Here is a 22,678-nt window from a genome sequence, read left to right as displayed (position 1 = left end):
AAGTTAACTCCGCTTGGGAAGTTAAATCTCCGCGGCATCAGTCCAGTAATCTGGCAAAGGTTGTCGTCTGAGAGGAATCTTTGGTGGTGTCGGACAAGCTTCTTCAAACCTTTGAAGGACACGTTTGGACCTGCCGTTAGTCGACGCGCCTTAACGACAGCCACGTATCAGCCGTGATTATGCAGCGATGAGAATAAAACTTTGAGCTATCCCAGAGCGATTACAGTCGTCCACTAATCAGCGACAGATAATTGGTCTACGATACACTCACGTAGCTTCTTGTTAAGCGAATGAAGCTTTTCTTTGTTAGAAACTATGGCACTAACATCAGGCTCAAGAAGATCACTGCTCTCCAACATGCACAGCTTGTCTATCTCAACAAAGAATTCAATATCATTCTATGGTTTGCTAATTAGTGTTTCCACTGCGCTTTCTGAAAGCGCTTGAAATCTTTATTTGTGAGCTCCATACCACTCTATGAAAACCAAAGCCTTACCTTGCCATTGTTTTCGGTTCCTAAGCACAATCCCAAACTCAATGTTATAAATTTGCCCTTCAACGTCTGCCTTATCATGTCGTACGACACTTAGTGCCGGGGTTGGCCATGACCTTCTTGCACTTTGGCTGCGGAACATCACCACATATATCAGCAAGGTAATACTTCTGTAGTTCTGTCAAAGACTCAAACCTATGTCAAGGAGCTGGAACTGCTCGTGGGGTCGGAACAGTAGGACCAACATTGTTCCAGTTCCAGTGCCATCTTGATGATGTGGTTAGTGTCTGGCAAGCCCCACTCGCCAGTAGTAAGTCCAGTGCCTCATCATATTCACTTTGTATTAATTACCCTATGTGAAGCAACTCGTTCAATGACGCACGTACACATAATTTTGCGTATAGTCAATCAAAAAGTTATCTCTAGTTAAATTAGTTTAGTAGCCTTGAACTCGGCAGTGACCTTGTCATATAGCGAATTAACCACCTATCTCGACTTCGATTTTGTTTTCAAATGTCCTTGAACTCGACAAAGCCCTTGTAAAACTCTCTCAGTGTACACATATGTTTCTTTCTGAATAGATAAAGATGTTCTACATCTCAATGTTGAATCATCAAATCCCTTTGTTATATGCCACGCTGGTACGGACCCTGGCGTGCGAATCGCACATGCCAGTTTCAATTACGCAAAGAGAAACGTGCTTGATTGAGACATCACGAACACGCACTGATTCTACGGTCCTCTCACGCTTCCTTCTAGAAAATAGAATCTCAGCTATAGAGACAACGAGCAACATTATTCAGTTTTATCTTATACGACAAGTTATTGCATGATCTGATTGCATTCATAGGTTGATAATTATTTTTTGCTTCAAAGGACAGCTTTTGTACATGTTAATTTAAGCATTCTTCTCGATTTAAACATGATTGTATCCCTTTGCAAACTTTCATCTTAATCGATACAAATTTCCTATAGATATGCCATTTAATTCATCCGTGAAGCTTCCAGGAACTTGAATTTTTATCTGTGTTATGTTAAACATTTCTCTTTATGAATTGCGTTGTAAAAGTTTATGATCCCTTTCGACACCGCTGCAGATGTTCTCTCTTTCGTCAACGGTACATATAAGCACAGTGAATCTAAATCTGTTTCGGTTGCCTATACCTTTGTGCTGTTTCTGTATTTAGTTGTGTGTCTGTTTTTATGTCGATGTTTTTTTAAAACAAACCTTCAGAATAAGAAAGGCTGTGCATGAGACACGTAGATAACTCATGTACAATACACCCACCCACGCCCACTCTATTAATTTAATTTTCCTTCCTTTCAGACAGGCTGGCTAAAAGTCATGATTTTTATAATATACATGCAAGACATTTGAAAACGTTTTTCGTTTGTAGATATATTAATTGCTAATCTTTTCTTCGTATTCTCCATCTCCTTCTTGAACACAGCCCTATGAATCAATTTGAAGAAAAAAAGGTCTTTCTCAATTAACTATTAGATATTTGTCTCATACTTGGACTCTTTTCCGTGTAGGAATTGATGAGCGACTATAAAGTCTGTGTCTTTTCTTAATTTTAAATCCATCTGAACGTAAAGTTTTAAATATTTGCAATAAATGGCGCAGCTTTTTTATGTCCTTCTTCTACATAATAGATCTGTATGATTGGTTTTTATCATCTATCAATTCTTTTGAAACTGAGTTAAGTTATTATCGTCTGATACGAGATTGTGTGTTGTTAGATGGTAACCCTTATGCATATATTTATTTATTGCAGGAACAAATAGTCTAATCAGATTTCTTGCAACATTTGTATCTACGTGATTTTTTTTAAAGAGCTGTATATCGGAGATCCAAGAAGGACGGAGCAGATTTCACACAAATTTTCGATTCCCCACTTATTGGTGGACTGGCCTCCTTGTTTGTATACCAGAATCCAAAGAGCGCATGTAAGATTACATACAAACATACATACATACATACATACATACATACATACATACATACATGCATACATACGTACATACACTCATACTAACTGACTGTTTGAATCAAACAACCTATGAATCAGTGGAAGAAGAGAAGAAGCTAAAAACAAGTTTTAGTTGCAATCGCTAAATACAAAATGCCCTTTTATACAATGAAATACAAATACTGTTCGTACTTTACATTTGCAGTGCATGAGGAATGTTCTGTTGCAAATGGAAGATGTTGTAAATTTTGTTTGCCATTGAACAAAGGAAAAAAGTGCTCATGCGCCGACGGTGCTTTGCTTAATGATGATGGAAGGTCATGCTCTCAGGGTAAGGGGTTGCTGTTTGAAATTAACGTAAAAATATCTAATGCACGTTTGATACAATTTAGGCTATTGTAGCAAAACAGTCGTTTTCCACTATACTAAACCGAATATATATGCTTTAATCAGTTGTATGGTTTAAAAATATATTGTATTGCATATATGAAGAAGAGTTATGAATTAGTTCTTTCATCTTAGAATAGCCTTCTCCATAAAATATACAAAACACATAATAGTTCACTCATTAGTTTAGACTTATTCAAGAACATTGAAATGATATGTTAATGAGTGATCTACAGCAATCATCGTTTTGAGTCTCACGATTATAAAGGAATGGAAAGGTGAGGCCCCGTGTTGTAATAGGTCACAGACAGGCTTATTGATGATAACTATGTGACCAGTTTTACATTATTCAACATTTTACAAGCATTCCTAGATGAATAATTTTCATGATATTAGAAATACTATATAATAGTTTCGAATAACCGTAAACATATATGAATATAGATGCACATATTAGTATTCATACATAGGTACTCATGGATACCTGTTGCATGTTTTCGTGTCATATGGATCATACGTTTAGTTTAAAACACTTTCTATGTGCAACAATAATGTTTATTATCATTATTATTATTGCTATTATTATTATTATTATTATTATTTACCGGTGGATAAAACGTATGTACATATTGAAAAGAATTTAATTATTTAATTTCGAAATATGTTACATACGTTTGTAAGTAGTCCTTTGCGACTACTTTGTTAAAATGAGATTTACTTTCTGGAAGCTTTACGTGAAACGGCGAATTTTGGCTATACCTTATTACTCCATCAAGCAAAAAGTATTCCGTCTCTACCGCCACATCACGTTTCTAACACAGTCTCAGCATTAAGGTTGCCTTCCTGGCCTTTGTTTCCTCCCATGTTATTCCCTTGTCTTAGACATTTTGTGCTTTTCGGAGCCATGCTGAATTTATCCTACGTTGTACCATCTGATCTCGAGTTTTCTCATTGAAGTATACTACAAAATGGTCTGAACATTTCTCTCTTGGTTTTAGCCACATCTTGTTGTTTTGTTCTATTTTATTTATTTATTTATTTATTTATTTATTTTCGGTTACTGCTGTAGAAGTTATTTTTAATTTCATACACATTAAGAATTTTTGTTTTTTTGATGAATGATACGCACATAACTTGTGTAGGTATCTGATATGAGATATTTTAGTTATTTGATACGTGTGCATGCCAATCAACTATACTCATTTGTATGACTTTCTCACTGTGTTAATCAGTGCGCTTAAAATCCGATTGATACTGATATACTAAGATACACCAGGCGACTCAAACGTTTAGTTAATAAATACTGCAAAGAAAACAAAGATAAAAAATATATGTTAAAACCAGCAAACGTGTTTCAATACGGTTAAGGTGATGTAATTTATGCAGAATCTTCACTATCCGTTATTCATTTCCTCGGATTCTTAAAAGCACTGATAGAGGTAATATAATTTCAACATGTGTAGATCTTCTTCAAAATCAAATGGCAAAATTTGCAAATCGCTAGTTTAGATACCGGAAAGTACTTTGGAAAGAATTTCATTGGTAAAATCACGTATCCGTTGGATAACTCGATTAGGTGGCTACTTATTCAGATATTTATTCAACATCTTAGAGGCATGAAAAACGTTATAGAGAGGGAAAATTGTTGGGGTTAGTAAGACCTGTTTGTATGAATTGTATATTAGCATCTCTTGGAAACCTTTCTGTTGCTCTTAAAATTTGTCTCAATAATGCAAGAACCCACTAAGTCTGATTCGGCACATCACTCATCATTCTGCTGTAGATCTGGATAAAAATCCAGATCGTCTGATCATTGTATCGCCTCCAAGAGAATAACCAGCTGAGAAATATTGCGTTTCCCTTTTAACTCCAGTAATGATTAGGTAGAGAGCAACACCTTTTGCAACGCTTGAATAAATTCTTTAAATATCGTAGAAGACATCCTTCGCCAGAAGCGACTAGAAAAACCCTATCATCCTTAAAAAAGTCAATTTTTTCAGTTATGTTTCGTCTTAGACAACGGTTGAGCATAAAACCACGATGCATTATTTTTAAAAACTGTTCCGTTTTCAGGATGCTGGAATTCTGAACTAGTTTCTTTCCGAAATTGGTTTGATCGCACGCGTCACTGTGAGCTTCGTTTAGGAATAGCTTACGCAATTATTCTTTTTAATAGTTATCTATGAGATTCTTACCATCTCTGTGTTCATCTGTGCATCGGAGATGACGTACATGTAGGAACAGTTTCGCTGCAATACAGAGAACATAAACGGTGGCTTGTGTGTCTGCCACAAAGCTTATTTTGGTTTTATAAACTAGGAAAGTGTTGATGCCTTAAGGTCCTAAGTGGTTGCCTGACGTTTTCCTAAACGCTGACGCGAAAAGGTGGTGGGATGTTTATGAATACAATGGGGCTGTAGCCCTTTGGTAAACGTCTGGACCTGAATACCTTCTATCTGAACGCCAACGTTTGTCGGTGTGGGGTTGCAAATCTGCTCAATGTCACCATAATATGCGACACCATTGGATTCGTAGAAAAAAAACTATGATCCCCATTAAGGTACGTATTCTTAACCATGGTTAGAATCTCCTACCTAGCTCTCTTTTATACGTCTGACTGGTATTAGAAATGGTGCATGACTCGTCTTGGTACGTGTACATGTGTCTACTAATGTGAGTTCAAATGCGAGATACTCACCTTTGTGCGCTAGATTCCTTGAAAGACCAGTCATTCCATTTATTGGGAGTCGTGAGCAAATCATAGTGTAACCATGGTGTGTGCTTGTGCTTTCATGCGTTCATTTTACGACGGCTACGCAGGAGTTGTTGCAAGTAATGTATTAAAAGGCTTGTTTTAAAAACTATTGAAAACATAAATGAAGATATCATTCGTTAAATATAATATTGACAATAACAGCATTTTCTCCAGAGTACCCTTTTCTCTAAATAGTGATTGCATACATATGGATATCGTATATCCTAGAAAATGGTCTGAAGTTTCTCTGTATTAATTAAATATATGAATGAGATCAAACTGAAATGTCCTTAATATACATATAATAACGCGCTTCCCCTATCAATTTATCAAGAACGATAGCAAAGATTAAATCCAAATCAACAGAACGAACTTAAAACATTCTGAACTCATCCCAAGTATTAAGATGATTCGGAACTTTACATTGCTGACTTCAGTGGACAAGCCTGAATTCACAATTAACCAAAAACACAGTTAAAGCTCATGGACAGTGCAAATGCAGACACTTTCCAAAGGCGTTTTTTTTTTAAGAAACTGCTTGACATGAACTGAAGTACATGATATTTCTAAGGGTTCTCTTTGTCTAATACACTGGCAGCCTTATTCATGTGACGAAAATTGGTTTGATAAGTTTTACTGGTCAGTTTTGCCAAGATTTGACATGTCGTAAACAAAACGGATGGGACGTTAAAGACTCCTAACATGCAATACAATGGGATATCTTACAATAATAATAAGAAGAAGAAGAAGAAGGAGGAGAAGAAGAAGAGGAAGAATATTGTAATTATTATTATTATCATTATTACTATTATTATTATTATTATTATTATTATTATTACAATGGTAGGTGGAGAAAACAGCATTGTCATTTTAAGCTTTTGACAGGAGGTCTGACCTCAAATTCATTTTGTGACTCGGACTAAAATGTGGTTAGTGTCCCTGTCCATGTGCCGTTCAATTCCTGCTTTACCGATCCACGCAAGGTAAGGTGGTCTTACTTAGGTCTGAAAAACCTTCCTCTAAGGATCCAGCTATCTGCAATGATGCTGGAGGTATGAGAGATAATTACAACACGGCTTACACCCTTTACACCAACACATTTAACAGAGATTACGAAATATGCAGTTTCTTCTCCCGTAGTTAGACATTGCTGTTTTTCGTATATATCTCCTCGACATTCAGGATAGAACACTTGACGAGGCGGACATGAACAAAATTGATAAGCTAATGTACGGAAGGACTTATGATCCTGCTGATACGGCTTTGCAGATGAACGACCCCATTCAGAAATAATATGAGCCTACTCCCGACGGAAGACACCGCTCTTTTGGTTTGAATATCATCTCGACCTGAACAGGATGGATTAGACCTGAACAGTTTTCATCAGGTTTCAGACAGGAAGGCCATTTCAGCTATAATGGTCTTTAAACCTCAATTAAAATCAACGAGCGTCATGAACACAAAATGGGGTTGATGCATCTACAGGTTTGAAGCCGGAATCCACCACCAATAGCTTACTAATAAGCTTCTTAAGACCAAAACTCGTCCCAGAAATGGCGTTAAACCCTCAAACAACAACTACAACCCTTTCCATGCTATGCTAAATATTAAAGAAAAAGAGTGTTTGATTCCCATTTTTTACAAACCATTCAGGTTGTTGTGCGGGAATCGAAGCTTCATAGTTGGTCCCTTTCAGATATCTCTCAGTATGATAAACAGTTTAACAACTATCACTCTCTAATGCTCTAAAAACTATTAGATCCCTCAAGCATTGTGGGTTTAGCTTTCAACTCGATACGCAGACCTTACTGACGATAGTGGCCTACCAGTCGCTATCAATGTCACCATAAACAGGTTTGTTAAAATGCCTATTACTTTAGCGAGTAGTTGGGAAATGTTAGAGCTTAATTCTTTTTAATAGTTTAACCATAATCCACACTTTCAAGTCTCGGGTATGAACACGTTGATAGGTAGATGAATAAACCATTATCACTGCATCCGAACATTTTCCAACTATGACTTATGTTGCGCGACAGCTGGCGGGGAGTTTCCTTAAAATATAATCTCAAAGAAAAAGATCAGCTTACTACGTAATTTTATCATTTTCAAATTTACTGCACAAAGTGTTGTGTCTTGAAGGATATCCAGCATCTTTCTCAAAGTGCACCTGCTTTGAACTTCTTAAACGATGGCTGCAGCAAACTGGAGTATGGTAAGCTATGGAATAATTTATATAGCAAAGTTTAAATGAAATGTACAGATGAAGGATTGTGCATTACTGCACACGTTTCCACGTGATGGCGTTGGACCCATGGCTGGTTACTGGCATGGTCCATGAGCTGAGTGTGGTTGAAAACCTATTGTCCCTATCTATTCACCGAGTTTCACATCTGCCAATATTTGCAGGGTAAATGAAAAAATTCACCTTTGTCTGTCGTCGTTTTGAAGCTATGGTTAATCTCTTTTGGACCCCCTTCCGCGAAGAGTTTTAGCCAATCTTTGCAATACAAATAAATGCCCCCACCCCAGACGTGGCTTTTGGAGAGGGGATTCTCTCGATATATAGTGTGATAAAGCTCAGAATGGGCCTTTATATATATATATATATATATATATATATATATATATATATATATATATATATATATATATATATATATATATATATATATATATATATATATATATATATATATATTATTCTATTGAAAGAACTAAATCCTCGTATCTGAATTGGGTAATGCATATCAGTTGGGATAAATATTTCAAACAACTATATCTATCCGAAGCATCTTTTAAAGTCATACACAAACCAACCACCACTTCCTTAGCCGTCCGTCGGGTATTAAGTTGCCACTAAAGCAGATAAAATCATGATGAAGTTGCTGCAAAAATGACCTAGTTACCTAACAATTAGCAGATAATGACAAGTCACACGTTTCAGATCATACAGATGAATGACGCATTTCGTATTAAAAAAGCATAAATCTATAAATGATGTATATTTATGGCTAGAAAATGGCGTTAACTGAAAAAACTCACCGGTAGAAGTCGAGCTCATATTTGTTGGGTTTTTTACATTAGGGAACCAGATGGAATGCATTCCAAAGTTTAGATCAAAATATCTATACTGGAATGGGGCTGACTTTGTAATGTGAAGTGTCACAAAATATGGGTTTGTGAAGATGGAACACTTGGATGCAGTCGAAAATGACTGCACTTACTTTTTGACACATCTGATCTAGATCCAATCAGTTCGATTTAGCCCGTTTATAATTTGCTTCTCTGCTGTACCAGGATCTGTCCAAATTTCATATTACTTCTTTATTTATGTTTGCAAGTTATATTGTCCCAACACTAGCTTAACATGAACAAATGCACAGTATGTTGCAGGTTGTCAAATAGGAAAATTCAGTACCTTTAAATTCATCCAGAGGATGTAAAGATAAATAAAAACGAATCAAAGCAAAGTTGGAGTATCGAACGTAAAGATGCGTTGGTGAAGAGCCTCAACTTTTGAGTTTGTAACTGCACCAGGTGAATCTAGTACCACATTCTGGTGATTTTAGAGGGTATAGTATCAAACCTCGTCTAGAATAATCAGAGGCGAGTAGAGACGTTCACCAGAGCAAGAATACTACGAAGACCTCTGGAAATGCAAGCAGTTATTTTCATCAAATGTTTCCAGCGACTTTAGGCATGTTAGTAAATAAAGTACGATATCCAAACCGTAGATGTTAAATGCGCTAAAGAGATTATCAAGGACTCGTATCTTTAATAGTTTATTAATGATCTTTCGTAGTTTACTAATGAATATCTTACATATGCTCTTCCAGCAACTTTTTTAAGCAGTTATTATTATTCCTTAAGTTTTATATTTAGTCAAAAAAATCTCCATTGTACCAATAAGTGTATCAAAGTGTCTTTGCCAGTTTATTTATTTTTCTGTTTGTGTTGTTTATGTATCTCGAGCATGACAAGAATATGTTTCGTTTCATGTTAAAGACGGCCTTTATCCAGATCGAAACAAAATTATAGAAATGTGTTTTTCTTCTTCAAAGGCATGTACTGCTATCTTGTGTTATGCTTTTAGATTCTAATACTATCATGGCCACAATTGGTATGTGTAGAGTGATGAATACAGGTGACCAAATATTAAAAAATATCAAAGTAATCTTAATCAAACTGTTTAAATAAACTTTCCTATTTTCTTAGAGAGGGAATGCCCACTTTCCATTCCAAATGCTGCGTTGGAAGAGACCTGTCTCCCCTGCTACAATCACCATTGTTCCTTCTCCTGCAACAAGGGTTTCAAGCTGACAGTCAGTGGATCTGTTTTGAATTGCGGTAGTCTTGGCAAATGGAATTATTCCAGTGAAATCTGTCAAGGTAATATTTTTCATAAGTCAGTCATCACTAGAGAGATGATTCGTGTCTTGTCTACCACTTTGTTACGTGTTAATTGGTCAGAATGTTACATTTTCATTTCTCTTCTATTACTACAGATCATACATGTGTGTAACATACGTTTCTTCGCAACTTAACACTATGAACTTCCATGCGATTCAATATTTTTACATTTGGAAAATAACATTGTTTTGTGGTCTTTAAAACCTTTAAAATCGACCTTTAGTTCGATAAAGATCTGACGATGGTGTATCTACTGAGTAACTATTGACATCAATCTCTTGAATATACCCCTTGCTAGAGACTCCGAAAACGATGCTGACTCAATCATTGAGCATTTGCATGCAAATAAATGCTTAATAACATTTGCTGTAGCTTTGACAGAAGTAAAAGAGTTAACAGTTTTATAACACAGCAAAACACGAAACTATTTGTTTATGATGACAGAGTTTTGCACATGATGAAACAAGTTCATCTAGAATGTGATATGGCCGTTCATCTTCTTTAACGATTTTTTAAAAAAAATGAACATATGCTATAACAATTTTCAATTACATATTTGTCTTTGAAGAACTGATGCAAAAAATCAAATATAACTCTTTCTGCAGACTGTATAAATGCAAATTAATCAATTTTTGTGCTTTAATCAAGTTTTGGCAAATTTATTTAATTTTTATTATAAGCAGCATGCCTTATATTTTTTAAGAGTAACCACCTTGTACAAGTAAAAGAATCTCCTAATCAACTTTCTGAAGGGTCTTTTCTATCAGAATCATGGTGTATGTCTAAACAGACTAAATCTCAGAAAATGGAACATATTGTTTTAAATATTAGCTTGATTCTGAGGATAATCTATAATGTAGTTATTCTAATAGAAGCCAACCCCACCTACTTCTAGAAAGAAATTCTTGTCTATAATCCAACGATTGTAAGAAAAATCACAACAACCTAATTTACGAACGTGTTCAGTCAACCGTCATAAAGATTTCTATAGCAAGGGTGATGACGTTAAAGAAATTTTCAAATTTAAGTAGAAATATGTAGTTTAATGAAATAGAGACACTCATAAGCGTGGGCAAAAGATTGGTGTGGACTTCCGGAAAACAAAAGAGGAACGCGGTTATGGAACATGAGCTTCATCCCCTGCAGAATGATCTAATTAAATAGCATGCGTGCCTCATGCCTAAGATACCTGGTACAACATTTTGCACAGAGGAACTTTTCTAATCAGCTTTTAAAGAAGAAACATGCTTATAACGGATGTTGTTGCTGTGGGTTTCATGCCATTGTTTAAGCACACGACACCCCATACATAGCGGTCAGTACATTTGGTAGAGAAAGATCTCGGGGAAACCCCTAGGAAGAACCACCGACCCACGGTGAACAACTGGCAAGTTTTCTCACAAACCCACGTTGGCTCTAAAGGATGTCAAATTTGTCAATATAGCAACCGATAATAGTGAAGTGCTATTAGAATGAATATGGTCAGACACATGTTAACAAGGTAATATTGCGAAAAGTGTGGTGGGTCTGTATCCGTCACCAGGGATCCGAAGACTTCTGTGGGAATGTTAAATTTATTTTCCTTTTGACAACAATTGCTCTTGTGTTTTAAGACTAGACTCCAATGTTTATTTTTCGGATTGCTTCTGTTCCTTCTGTTTGTGAGTAAGAGTACACACCCGAATGAATTACAGCGTTGGCGAAAAATAGCTAGGCGATGTCGTTACTAGCGCAACGGACCTGATTCCTGCTTGGTTGTTTGGTAGGATGGTCGCATTTAACGAACTTTTAACACCTTATTGGCTAATTAATGCTGAGGAAATTGGAGCTAAATGTCTTTTACAATTAAATCACGAATCAGAGGACCTTGTATAATGAGTCCGCTGTTCATTTTTGAATTATATGTATCAGACCTGTTTGATTACTTGGTGACAGATGACGGAAGAAAACTATTCAGTCAAAATTTTAACGTTGCAAACCTTAAAGCCGATGTCATAGATGTGCTTAGATTGGCATCAGTATGTGTATAAGTTGTCGCAGAATAAAAACCGAGTGGGTTTTTGGACTAAATGAATAAGAAACACAATGTGAGAAAGATGGAAATTTATGAAATGAATTAATAAAAAAGTTATATGATGTAAAAATACAATGATTCTCTCACGCTCTCAACATACGATTGACTCAAATCACTCTACACAACATTTACACATTGAAAATAAACCAAAACTATGAAATCAATATGAAGTACAGATCCAAGAAACTTCATGGACTGCAAATACGTTTCAAACAGTATTCTACACTACAAGAGAGATTCACATAATCTCAGATATGAACTCCGATTAAGATTCAAAATAATCTTATGAACACAACTAAGATTCAAAATAATCTTATAAACACAACTAAGATTCAAAATGATCTTATGAACACAAGTAAGATTCAAAATAATCTTATGAACATAAAATTGCAATTGGAACAATAATTGAACAACACGTATGCTTCTAAACCCTTTGTACAGTTGCACGATTCCTTGGGTTGGCCCACACTCTTATCGGCCTCTCGCACCCTTTATGGATCCACCACATGTACAGTCATACGTATACACACGTACAGACAGCATACATCACCCTTTTGAATTTGCTACGTCTACGTCCGTGGCACAGACATACGTACATACATACGTATCGACAGCACCCAGCCTTAAATACTCTGGAAACTCCAGACATCTCTAAACAACTTTAGACAGCTTCAGACACCTCTAGTAAACTCTAGTCAGCTCTAGTCATAGTCACAGTCACCATCCCAATGACAGTCACAATCATAGCGACAGTCACAATCACAGCGACAGTCACAATCAACTACAATAAAACCAAATTGGTCATAATAATAGTTTCTGTAAAATCTCTAAATATATGTTAATACATTAACCTCTAATAGTGACTTGTAATTCAAAGTTCAAATCTGCGCTGTAATGAATGCATTATTACACGATAAGACATTACAAACCGAACGAGCTTCGCATATCAAATGAAATGTAAATTTAACACTTACCCCTATGGCTGGAGTACAATGGAGAGCGTACACTCCTTGACGTGATCCAAAACGACCAGTGTCGGTTTAGAAATCGATCTTACTTAAATCCATAGGAGAGTGAGCAAAGGTCAGGGCAAAATACCCGTACATATCATGTTATTAATGTTCCTTCGTCACAAGTAATTTCTGGCGAGGTACATGTTAATACAGTCGCTTACCTGCAAAAACACGTATTCACCCTAGATAACGTTGTACGCATGTACAACGAGAAATGGTCAAATAGTTCTAAGGCAAAACCAAGTTATTTTTTTACCTAATTCTGTGACATATTTATACATTTTAGTTGTCATAAAAATCATTGCGATGGTTTTGTCTCAAAATAAGACAGAATGCCTTTGTATGTAGATAGACCATTTATGAATTTCCACAGAGGGACCATGTCTGCGCATTGATTCCTTATCACGGAGTTTTCACCAAGTAGTTGATCTGCAGCGCATTTCCTACTCGTGCGAATTGTCTGATGATTTCTTTAGCCCTTCCGAAACCTTGTAACCGCATTCTTGGCTCGTAGACATGGATAATATGCAGATGGTGATATAAAACTACATGCCAAGTTTGATGTAGTTTTGGCATGGTAAGATGAATCTACCTCGGAGTCTCGTGTTCATAAATCAAATAGATTTTGAACAGCAACATTTAGAAATTGTTTCTCTAGAATGTTTGTGGATTAGGATGTCACGTTGATGGATTTGTCTTAGATTTTATTAAATTCGCTTTGTTCTAAGCTTTATATCTTTGAGACACTTAAGTAAATGAAAACGATGCAAATTTGTCCTGGCTCTGAACTTACAACGCGCACTAATTTCATAATGGTATATAAACACTAACATCGTCTTATTATTACGCATTCTTTTTACAGATGAATTGCCAATCATCATAGGGGCTGCTGCTGGAGGTAGCGCTTTCATTGTGATTCTCATTATAATTGGTGTCGTGTGTTTCCGGCGCAAAAGGTGTGGTTTATACCTAGTTATTACAATTTGAGTAATATATTATTTTATAACGTTTTACGGTTTCTTTGTTTCAATCCTGAAAACGGCAACAGGCATATGACAAAACAAACGCTAAGAAGGTCCCATAGCTTTTAATACAGCTTGGCCGTTTAGCAAAATGTGGACACATAATCCCCAAATCTGTTTCAAAGTTTGTCAATTTTTTCACTACAAGTCACATGTATATAAAATCGGAATGCGTTTAGTTTTATTCATGATCATATTGTTTGGTTAGAACTAATCCAAAACGGGATTTTCAGGAATATAAATTACATCTTATAATAATATATTGTAGGGCTAACAGAGTACCAGAAAATCCTAATATAATACGACCACCACAGGCACCACCACGAGTTGACACGTTCAAAGAACAAGAGTTAGAGAAAGAATACGATTACATTGATGATTCCAAATTGCGCTATCAAACGGCCAATGGTCAATCACCACCTTATCTGGAGCTCTCGGAATCTCAGCGAGATTACGAAAAACTCTCAGAGAAGGATCCTTACAAGCGGAAGATCGTCGGTAGCAATAGACCTCCAAAGACTAACCATGATGACTACCTGACACCATCAATTGCTGGATCCTTAAAAGAAGGCCTTAATGACCAAAGAGTGTCACTCCCTGAAGAAGACAATCATGGATACTTGAGAAGTTCCTCTGAGGGTTTTCGAAGAGGTTCCGCAGATTCGGAGATATCTGCACGCTACCAGCCTTGGGATATGTTAGAACAGCAATCAAGGGGATACCAAGGTCCACGTGCCTCAGACCAAGGGAGATATCATGATGAAAGACGGTTTCATTATGAACAGTCGCAAAGATATTAGATTTTTGGAATAAGATCAGGATATCCTAATTCGCACCTCCGCCTTAAAAACATACCATTGTTATTGGCTTGTGAACAAAATTTAATATTTGAAATTCTCGTAAATGTTTATGTCTTGTTTCCTGACTTACAGCAAGATAACTTAAGGAAGTTTTAGAAATTAAACCTGCAAAATTTACTTTGCTTTCCTAGACCTTTTAACTCACATAATAAACAATCACTGTAGCATGCTAGTGTTATCAACTCCCATTAATCTAAATGACATTAATCTTTGGAGTGTAAAGCTACAATGAGCATATTATGGTCATATGTCTCACCCCATGGAGATAAATTCCTCAGAAGGAAAGCTGAGAAAGCTTGTAAATCTATGTTTACCAAGCTGCTATCGATTGTCCAGCAGCTTGTTTTTAGAAATTAAATTTTTAAATTCGTCTATTTTCATTTGCCTCAGATTCTATTATGATTAGAAGTTTCAACAGACGAGATTTTTGGACTTAGAATAGGATAACTTTACAGTTTAGAAGAAATACATTATTATTGTTTCTGTAACGGAAACTCCTAAACTTAATTTCCGTTCTTTTCTTTCAATCTAGTTTGCGGGACCAGTTTACTAAACACTGTAAATACTTGCTCCTAGCACTCTTTGCGTAGATAGGAATCGAAAGAGTTGTCGTCTAAATAATTCATATGTATATTTATTAACAATTCGACACTCTATTTTTCCCAAGTATTTGATAGTGGCAAGCATAATATATGGTATCTGATTTGTTCAAGACGGTATTTATTTGCCATTCTTCTACCAACAACTTCATTTGTTAGTCAAATATATTTATTTTAAAAAGTATTGGATATTTCCCTACATCTCACTATTTTAGCAATTAAGCCATAGCGATACTACAGACCTGCTCATCTGAGTTATGCTGTGCTCACTTGGGATTCAATTCAGATCGAGTCAATGGCTTTTTGATTAAAGGTGGTCTTTATGGGTTTCAAAGAGGTGGTCTATATGGGTTTCAAAAAGTTGGTCTATATGGGTTTCAAAAAGGTGGTCTGTATGGATTTCAAAAAGACGGTCTATATGAATTTCAAAAAGGTAGTCTATATGGATTTCACAAAGACAGTCTATATGGATTTCAAAACGGTGGTCTATATGGGTTTCAAAAGTTGGTCTATATGGATTTCAAAAAGACGGTCTATATGGGTTTCAAAAAAGGTGGTCTATATGGATTTCAAAAAGGTGGTCTATATGGATTTCAAAAAGGTGGTCTATATGGATTTCACAAAGGCGGTCTATATGGATTTCAAAAAGACGGTCTATATGGGTTTCGAAAAGGTGGTCTGTATGGATTTTAAAAAGACGCTCTATATGGGTTTCACAAAGGCGGTCTATATGGATTTAAAAAATGTACTCTATATGGATTTCAAAAATGTGGTCTATATGGATTTCAAAAAGGTGGTCTATATGGATTTAAAAAATGTGGTCTATATGGATTTAAAAAATGTGGTCTATAAGGATTTCAAAAATGTGGTCTATAAGGAATTCAAAAAGGTGGTCTATATGGATTTAAAAAATGTGGTCTATATGGATTTCAAAAATGTGGTGTATATGGGTTTCATAAAGGTGGTCTATATGGATTTAAAAATGTGGCCTATATGGATTTAAAAAAGGTGGTCTATATGGATTTCAAAAAGGCGGTCTATATGGGATTCAAAAATGTGGTCTATATGGGTTTCAAAAATGTGGTCTATAAGGATTTCAAAAAGGTGGTCTACATGGATTTCAAAAAGTTGGTCTATATGTCTTTCAGAATATGATTAAGAGCATTCTCGATAACTGAAGTCTTGTTATACATTCTGCTTGACTCTAAACGAATATTTGACAAAATTATTTATTGATCTCTATTGATCTAGTTGGAAATGTGCCAAGGTAAAAGAAACTCAGTTGCAATTATAATAAGCAAACATTTTTTGTATGTAAAGTCAATATTTGTAAAGTCCCTTTTCCTTTATAAAAAATAAAAAGACCATATGAGTGTTTCCTTCTGCCCAATATCACTTGCAAAGTGTGTATATACATGGTCTTAATAGTAAATTTTATCATCCCAACATGGAATGTAATATATATGGATTATTGATTATATATTTATTGACATGGGTATCTTGTTAGGTTCTCTTTCTTGAGGCTAGGAGTGCAGAAGATTTTTGAAACTTATACATCATAATTTCAGAGAATACAATACATAGATAATGATACGATTTTGCTTCTAGTTACGGATGTAAGAGATGGAATTTATAACAGGAATTTGGCAGCATAATGAAATTTGCCATTGAAAACATTTATCTGGATAATGTTCACACTGTCGAGATAAAAGGTTATAGAGATTTCCACAATACAAATTTCATCCCCTCAGTACTGATATAAACAAGGGTACAGTTCTATCAAAATTAGTTCTAAAGATTTAGGAACCAACCTGCTATCAGACTGAAAGCTTTATTAAACGTTGTACTCGGCTCTTAAGTGGACTAATTGAATCCGATACTTGATGGCTAATTTAGATCTTTGGGCATATTTGAAATTAGGGATTCAGATCGTCTTGATGTCCTTCTTTAACCAAAAGAATTCTCAATAGGAACCGGATCCACCCATTTAATACCACTTGGAGGTAAAGCACATTTTTTTACTTGTTAATGTTTATGTTTGTACCATATTTGTGAAGAATCACATGCATAGTCACCTTGGGCTAAATACGTAGCGTCATCACTGGACACAATGGACAGCCGAAGACGACGTTGTGAAGTATATCCACTCTGAAATTTGTTAATGTGTGTGTTAATATCAGTGTTAGTTTCATATTTTGGGTTTTATTTGTATTATTAGTAGTAGTAGCAGCAGTAGTAGAAGTAGTAATAGAAGTTTAATAACATCTTAATGAAATTGATTTGTTCTGTAATAGCAGCAACAAAGAATATAATATTGCAAAATTTATATTCAAAAAGCTCTTATACTTTCGATTCGCTCACTTCAAAAAGAAAGCTCCGTATATCTTTGACAAAAGACTGCATGACGGGTATCCAACACTATCGATGTCCGCACGAAAATAATAGATCTGGTCAAAGAAAGATTACGAACATGTTAAGGTTTTTCATGCGTGCTTCAGATCATCTAGAAATACGAAAGACTAAGAGTTCCCATCGAAAAGACGTGTGCTTTATAGCTTTAGTGATTGCTCCGTTTTTGGATAAAGTCTATAATTACGTCAAATGATTGTACATTTTAATTATATATACTACAAATTTAATCATGTGTTTAGATCTTAGACTGTACTTCTGGGCAATCAAGGACAATAAAATATCCCTAAACGGACTAAAACTTTTCAATCTGGTTTACTTCTTTATTTTCTTCTGTTCCATCCCCTTTGCTAGTATTAATACTAAATTTGTATTACATTCATGCTGCTGAAGTCAGTACTATAGTTATATCTGAAGTTACTGTTGTTATTTCAATTTTACGAGGCAACATGCATCAAACTTAGACATAGCGAAACAGTTGACACAACGCTCATATTTCACATAGATATTTGTTCGCACGGTTATGAAATTTATATAAACGTTGACTGCATGTAGTTGTCGCAAGTCCTCTGAGAGACAAAACAAAATCCTTTCATGATGAGTTCATTAAATCGTTGCCTTATTTTAATCCTATTTATCCGCATTTTTGTTCAGAGGAAAATTCATTGGTTCACATTCAGCTAAAACAAACATAAGAAAATCTCACTTTGAGGCACAAGAAAGGCAGAGACAAGCTATCGTTAATTCGAATTGGTAGTACGCAATTCACTCTTCATCGTGCAAAAATAAAATGTGGCATCATAATTTGGAGCTCCATTTACCACGGCAAATTCAAGAGCTTATTTTCGATATCATTATTATTTGTTTTGTTTTAATATCGTTATAGTTTTCCGTCTCCAACTGATAATTTCCCATTATTATATTTATGTTTCATTTTTTGTTCTTTTTCTTGGAGTGGATTGGAAACTCTTACAAGCACAAATTAGTAGTTTTTAAATTAACCAATGCAGCTACTATAAGCGTTATTTACAGCTCGTAAGCAAATTTTAAGTGGAGAAGATCATATAATAAGGAACATGAAGAAGGTTTTAATAATGCAAATAATATTGACGTACAGTACAAATCACATTGTTTCTCACTTATGTAACATTACGATGTTTCTGGTTGCAATTAACAATTTTTCTATTGGTCTCGTCATGAGAGATATGTGCAATGATCTATTAGAATTATTCTAGCAAGATCAACTATCCAAATTCAATGAAAACCTAAATATGAGTCAGTGACCTATTATTTGGATTACTATTTAGTATTTATCAAGATATATGTCCCCACCGCGATTTTTTTTATTGTATGTATAACAGCGTTTATACAGACTTATGCTTGAAAAATTAATACTGTTCCGTTCGTCTAGGGTTATCACATCACCAAGGTTTCATGATTACGTATGTAACAGTAGCCTTCATAAAACCTGGATTATGCAAGAAATGATGACAAATAATGTGCAACCAATGAATAGGCATAAATTTGTTGTTCTCCTTTTCACCTTTTCTAGTAGCTATAAAACCTGTGAAGCATACAAAACATTCTAACTTGTATTTATTCAAAAGTATTCTCTGTATTCATTCAAAAGCACCCTCCGATGAACCGAATTGTTCACCTTACGTTGTTTTATTATTTCAATTAAATTAAAATTAATATCCAGTCCATACTACACATATAGGTGTCTTTTAGTGATAACAACAATAGATATCGTTTGTTGACTAAGTTGCGACAGTGCCCATTACACCAGAGCACTCGACTATTTCATCAACCTTACGTTCAGTGCAATTTTGTGCTTGGTTGGATACAGCAAGGAATTAAATTTTCGGAAAAACTTTTGCAAGAGCAAAAGTACCTGTCATGACTGGAATATCTCTTAGAAAGGCCATTAAATTTCCACAATATGCAAGCCTTGTTCTTGAACAATGCATAGAGCAAGCGCCCAAGTATATGTCCCTTTTTACCCTTTCATAAGCGCATGGACTAGTCATATTTTTAAGAAATAAGGTAGATCTTAAATAGATCTTTAGATCTGTCGGCGGGGCCCCGAGTGGCCGAGTGGTCTAAAGCGCTCTTCGTTACGGATCACTGCCATCTCACCTCTGTCTGCGGCGGTTCGAGTCTAAGATTCAGCCAATGTGGGCATGTGAGAAAGCTTGCCAGTAGCTTCTCGTGGGTCGGTGGTTCTTTCCGGGGTTTTCCGGGTTCTTCCTCCACCATTAATACTGGCCGCCATGTATAGCCTATCGTGCTGAAAAATGGCGTTAAACCCCACAACAACAAAGATCTGTCGGCGGTGCCTTTCCCTAGCCTTACGCAAAACTGAGTTTTGCTAACTTGCAAACAGCTCATAGGATAGAGTTTACAGGTCATATACCTTTGAGGTAGGCCACATATTGCTGAAAACAATTGCTTTTTGCTAAACATTACGGAGCACAAATCTGTACGGAAAAAGTGCACAACTATGGAATGTGCCATTCATGCGGCACAGATTCGGCGAGAGAGTCAAATAAAGCCGTGCAGAGAGAGTCGATTAATGACTGCTCCAGTTGTGGTAGCATCATAGTGTCAACAAAACTAAAACGAATGGCATATAAAGCACGGAGACAGTAGCACAACGTCATTGCTGTGATCAAGGCCATTAAAATTGTTCACATAGAGATAGATGGTTAATTGGCCGTATGTAGGTATGTATGTTATCACTCTGTCGAATTAGTGGCTATGCAGAGGGCAATTAACCCAATGTGAACATGACGTTGAGCTCAAATCATTGCTTGCCAGTAGTGTTAATCAGTCAATGCAGGTAGCAGTTCCAGCTCAGGCTTAATGACCTTTTTCGGCGACACAACTATTTACAACTTCTTGGGTGCCGAGTTTGTAAAGCATACGGCAAAATAATTTTGTTAAGTCGATCAATTCTTAGATATGCTTCTTGCTGAGGTACAACGAGCTTAAGAGCAAATGAAAAATAAAACAGAGACCAAGATCCGAAGGCGACTTCCAGGCTTAATAGAACTGAATGGACTGCCAACGTATGACAATACAGTATTGAAAGACTATCGGGTCATTTACCATTTACAACTTCTTGAGTGCCGGGTTTGTAAAGCATACGGCAAAATAATTTTGTTAAGTCGATCAATTCTTATATATGCTTCTTGCTGAGGTACAACGAGCTTAAGAGCAAATGAAAAATAAAACAGAGACCAAGATCCGAAGGCGACTTCCAGGCTTAATAGAACTGAATGGACTGCCAACGTATGACAATACAATATTGAAAGACTATCGGGTCATTGTGCCAGACTAGTGTAGGATCGAAACGGAAGTTTCTGTATTATTAATGATATGGTGCTAGTACACAAGCTAAACTTGAAACGAAACCTAGAGCTGTGGATATGTTAAAGTTTAACATGGTGTTGACGGAAAATCTGGAACAAAATTGCAAAGCGATTACAGTAAATCAGATGAACAAGACAGTATACATGTGATGACCTATTTCTGAAATAATGCCACCATTGTAATGCGCATTGATAGGATTGAGCAATGGTTCCACAAGCAAATGCTACCATACTAAAACGTTATTTAGAATACATGAGCAAGGGGTCTGGATGAGTATTTGTCCACTGCTAAGAACTTGAGTTCCATTAATAAAAGTACAGTACGTGTCTCATCCGGAACTACATTTCAACATGAAAATATATAACAACACGGTCCATTATCAGTATAAAGAACATTGAGTGTACCCTCCTGTCTTCTATGTATCCAGCTAATGATAACGTTAATAAGCCTTGCAGGTACCGCCAGCACCTGGGAGAGATAGCCATTGCTGACATAGAACTTCCTGCAAAGGTTAATGATATTCGAGAGTTCAAGAACCCAACAAAACCACCACAGTTCATATCTTCGGCGGAAAATTGGCCTGTACCCGCTACGCATTAGCAAATCATTGCAGAACGCAAGGCAACATACAATAGACCTCATGCAGCTCGCTGGCAGCACAAATACGGTGAAAAGCAACCATGTCTACGTACAAATCCGTGGTCTCTTGGTATACAAGCATAACAACCACAACGAAAGACAGTATGTATGCAACAGCTTTCTACCGCATTTAACTAGAGGTACCATTTGAAGCCAACACAAAAGAATGGTACCGTTCTCGCAAGCCTCAGTGTGTTCCATAACCGGAACATGGATGAACATCCTATATTTCAAGAGCCACAACCGACATAAAACATCTATGCGGAATATCAGCACTGGATGTGTCATTGGAAGGCCTGCTGACGATCCTGATATAAAATAAACACACAAACTGTAGACTAGGTATCGTGCAGCCTCTGATACACAATTGTCCGTTGCAAAGCTTTCCTATGAACTGGTGTAATACCGTGGCAATGATCAAGTCGCCATTTTACATTCAATACTTCGAGCGTGAGACGGGAATCCAAGAGGTGCTTCAAAATCCAGCTGAAACTGTAATGGATAGTGAAGAATTATGGCTTTCCAAGAAACCACATACTGCTACCTAAGTGGCAAGACACACGCTAATGGAGCAGTTGCAACAGGCTAGCCTTGTAAAATAAACGCCATCTGAAACGACAAATACACGTACATGAATGGAAGCTCGATTTTATTGACAATCGTCAGTTT

General features: G+C 36.1%; 1 protein-coding gene across 1 annotated transcript in view; it reads left to right on the top strand.

Annotated features, from left to right (window-relative positions):
* The window catches only part of LOC149798648 (low-density lipoprotein receptor-related protein 1B-like), a 131,669-nt gene extending 113,365 nt beyond the window's left edge, over window positions 1-18,304 (top strand). The window contains exons 17-21 of the mRNA XM_089957484.1: window positions 2,331-2,443; window positions 2,672-2,797; window positions 9,824-9,997; window positions 13,968-14,061; window positions 14,396-18,304. Coding sequence (XP_089813610.1) covers window positions 2,331-2,443; window positions 2,672-2,797; window positions 9,824-9,997; window positions 13,968-14,061; window positions 14,396-14,927 — 1,039 coding nt within the window. The 3' untranslated portion in view covers window positions 14,928-18,304. The remainder of the gene's footprint in view (window positions 1-2,330; window positions 2,444-2,671; window positions 2,798-9,823; window positions 9,998-13,967; window positions 14,062-14,395) is intronic.
* Window positions 18,305-22,678: the final 4,374 nt, after the last annotated feature.

The sequence above is a fragment of the Sinohyriopsis cumingii genome, chromosome 5, assembly GCF_028554795.1.
Source record: "Sinohyriopsis cumingii isolate HCF-2022 chromosome 5, ASM2855479v2, whole genome shotgun sequence".
Classification (NCBI taxonomy): domain Eukaryota; kingdom Metazoa; phylum Mollusca; class Bivalvia; order Unionida; family Unionidae; genus Sinohyriopsis; species Sinohyriopsis cumingii.
This window is presented reverse-complemented; position numbering and strand designations above follow the sequence as displayed.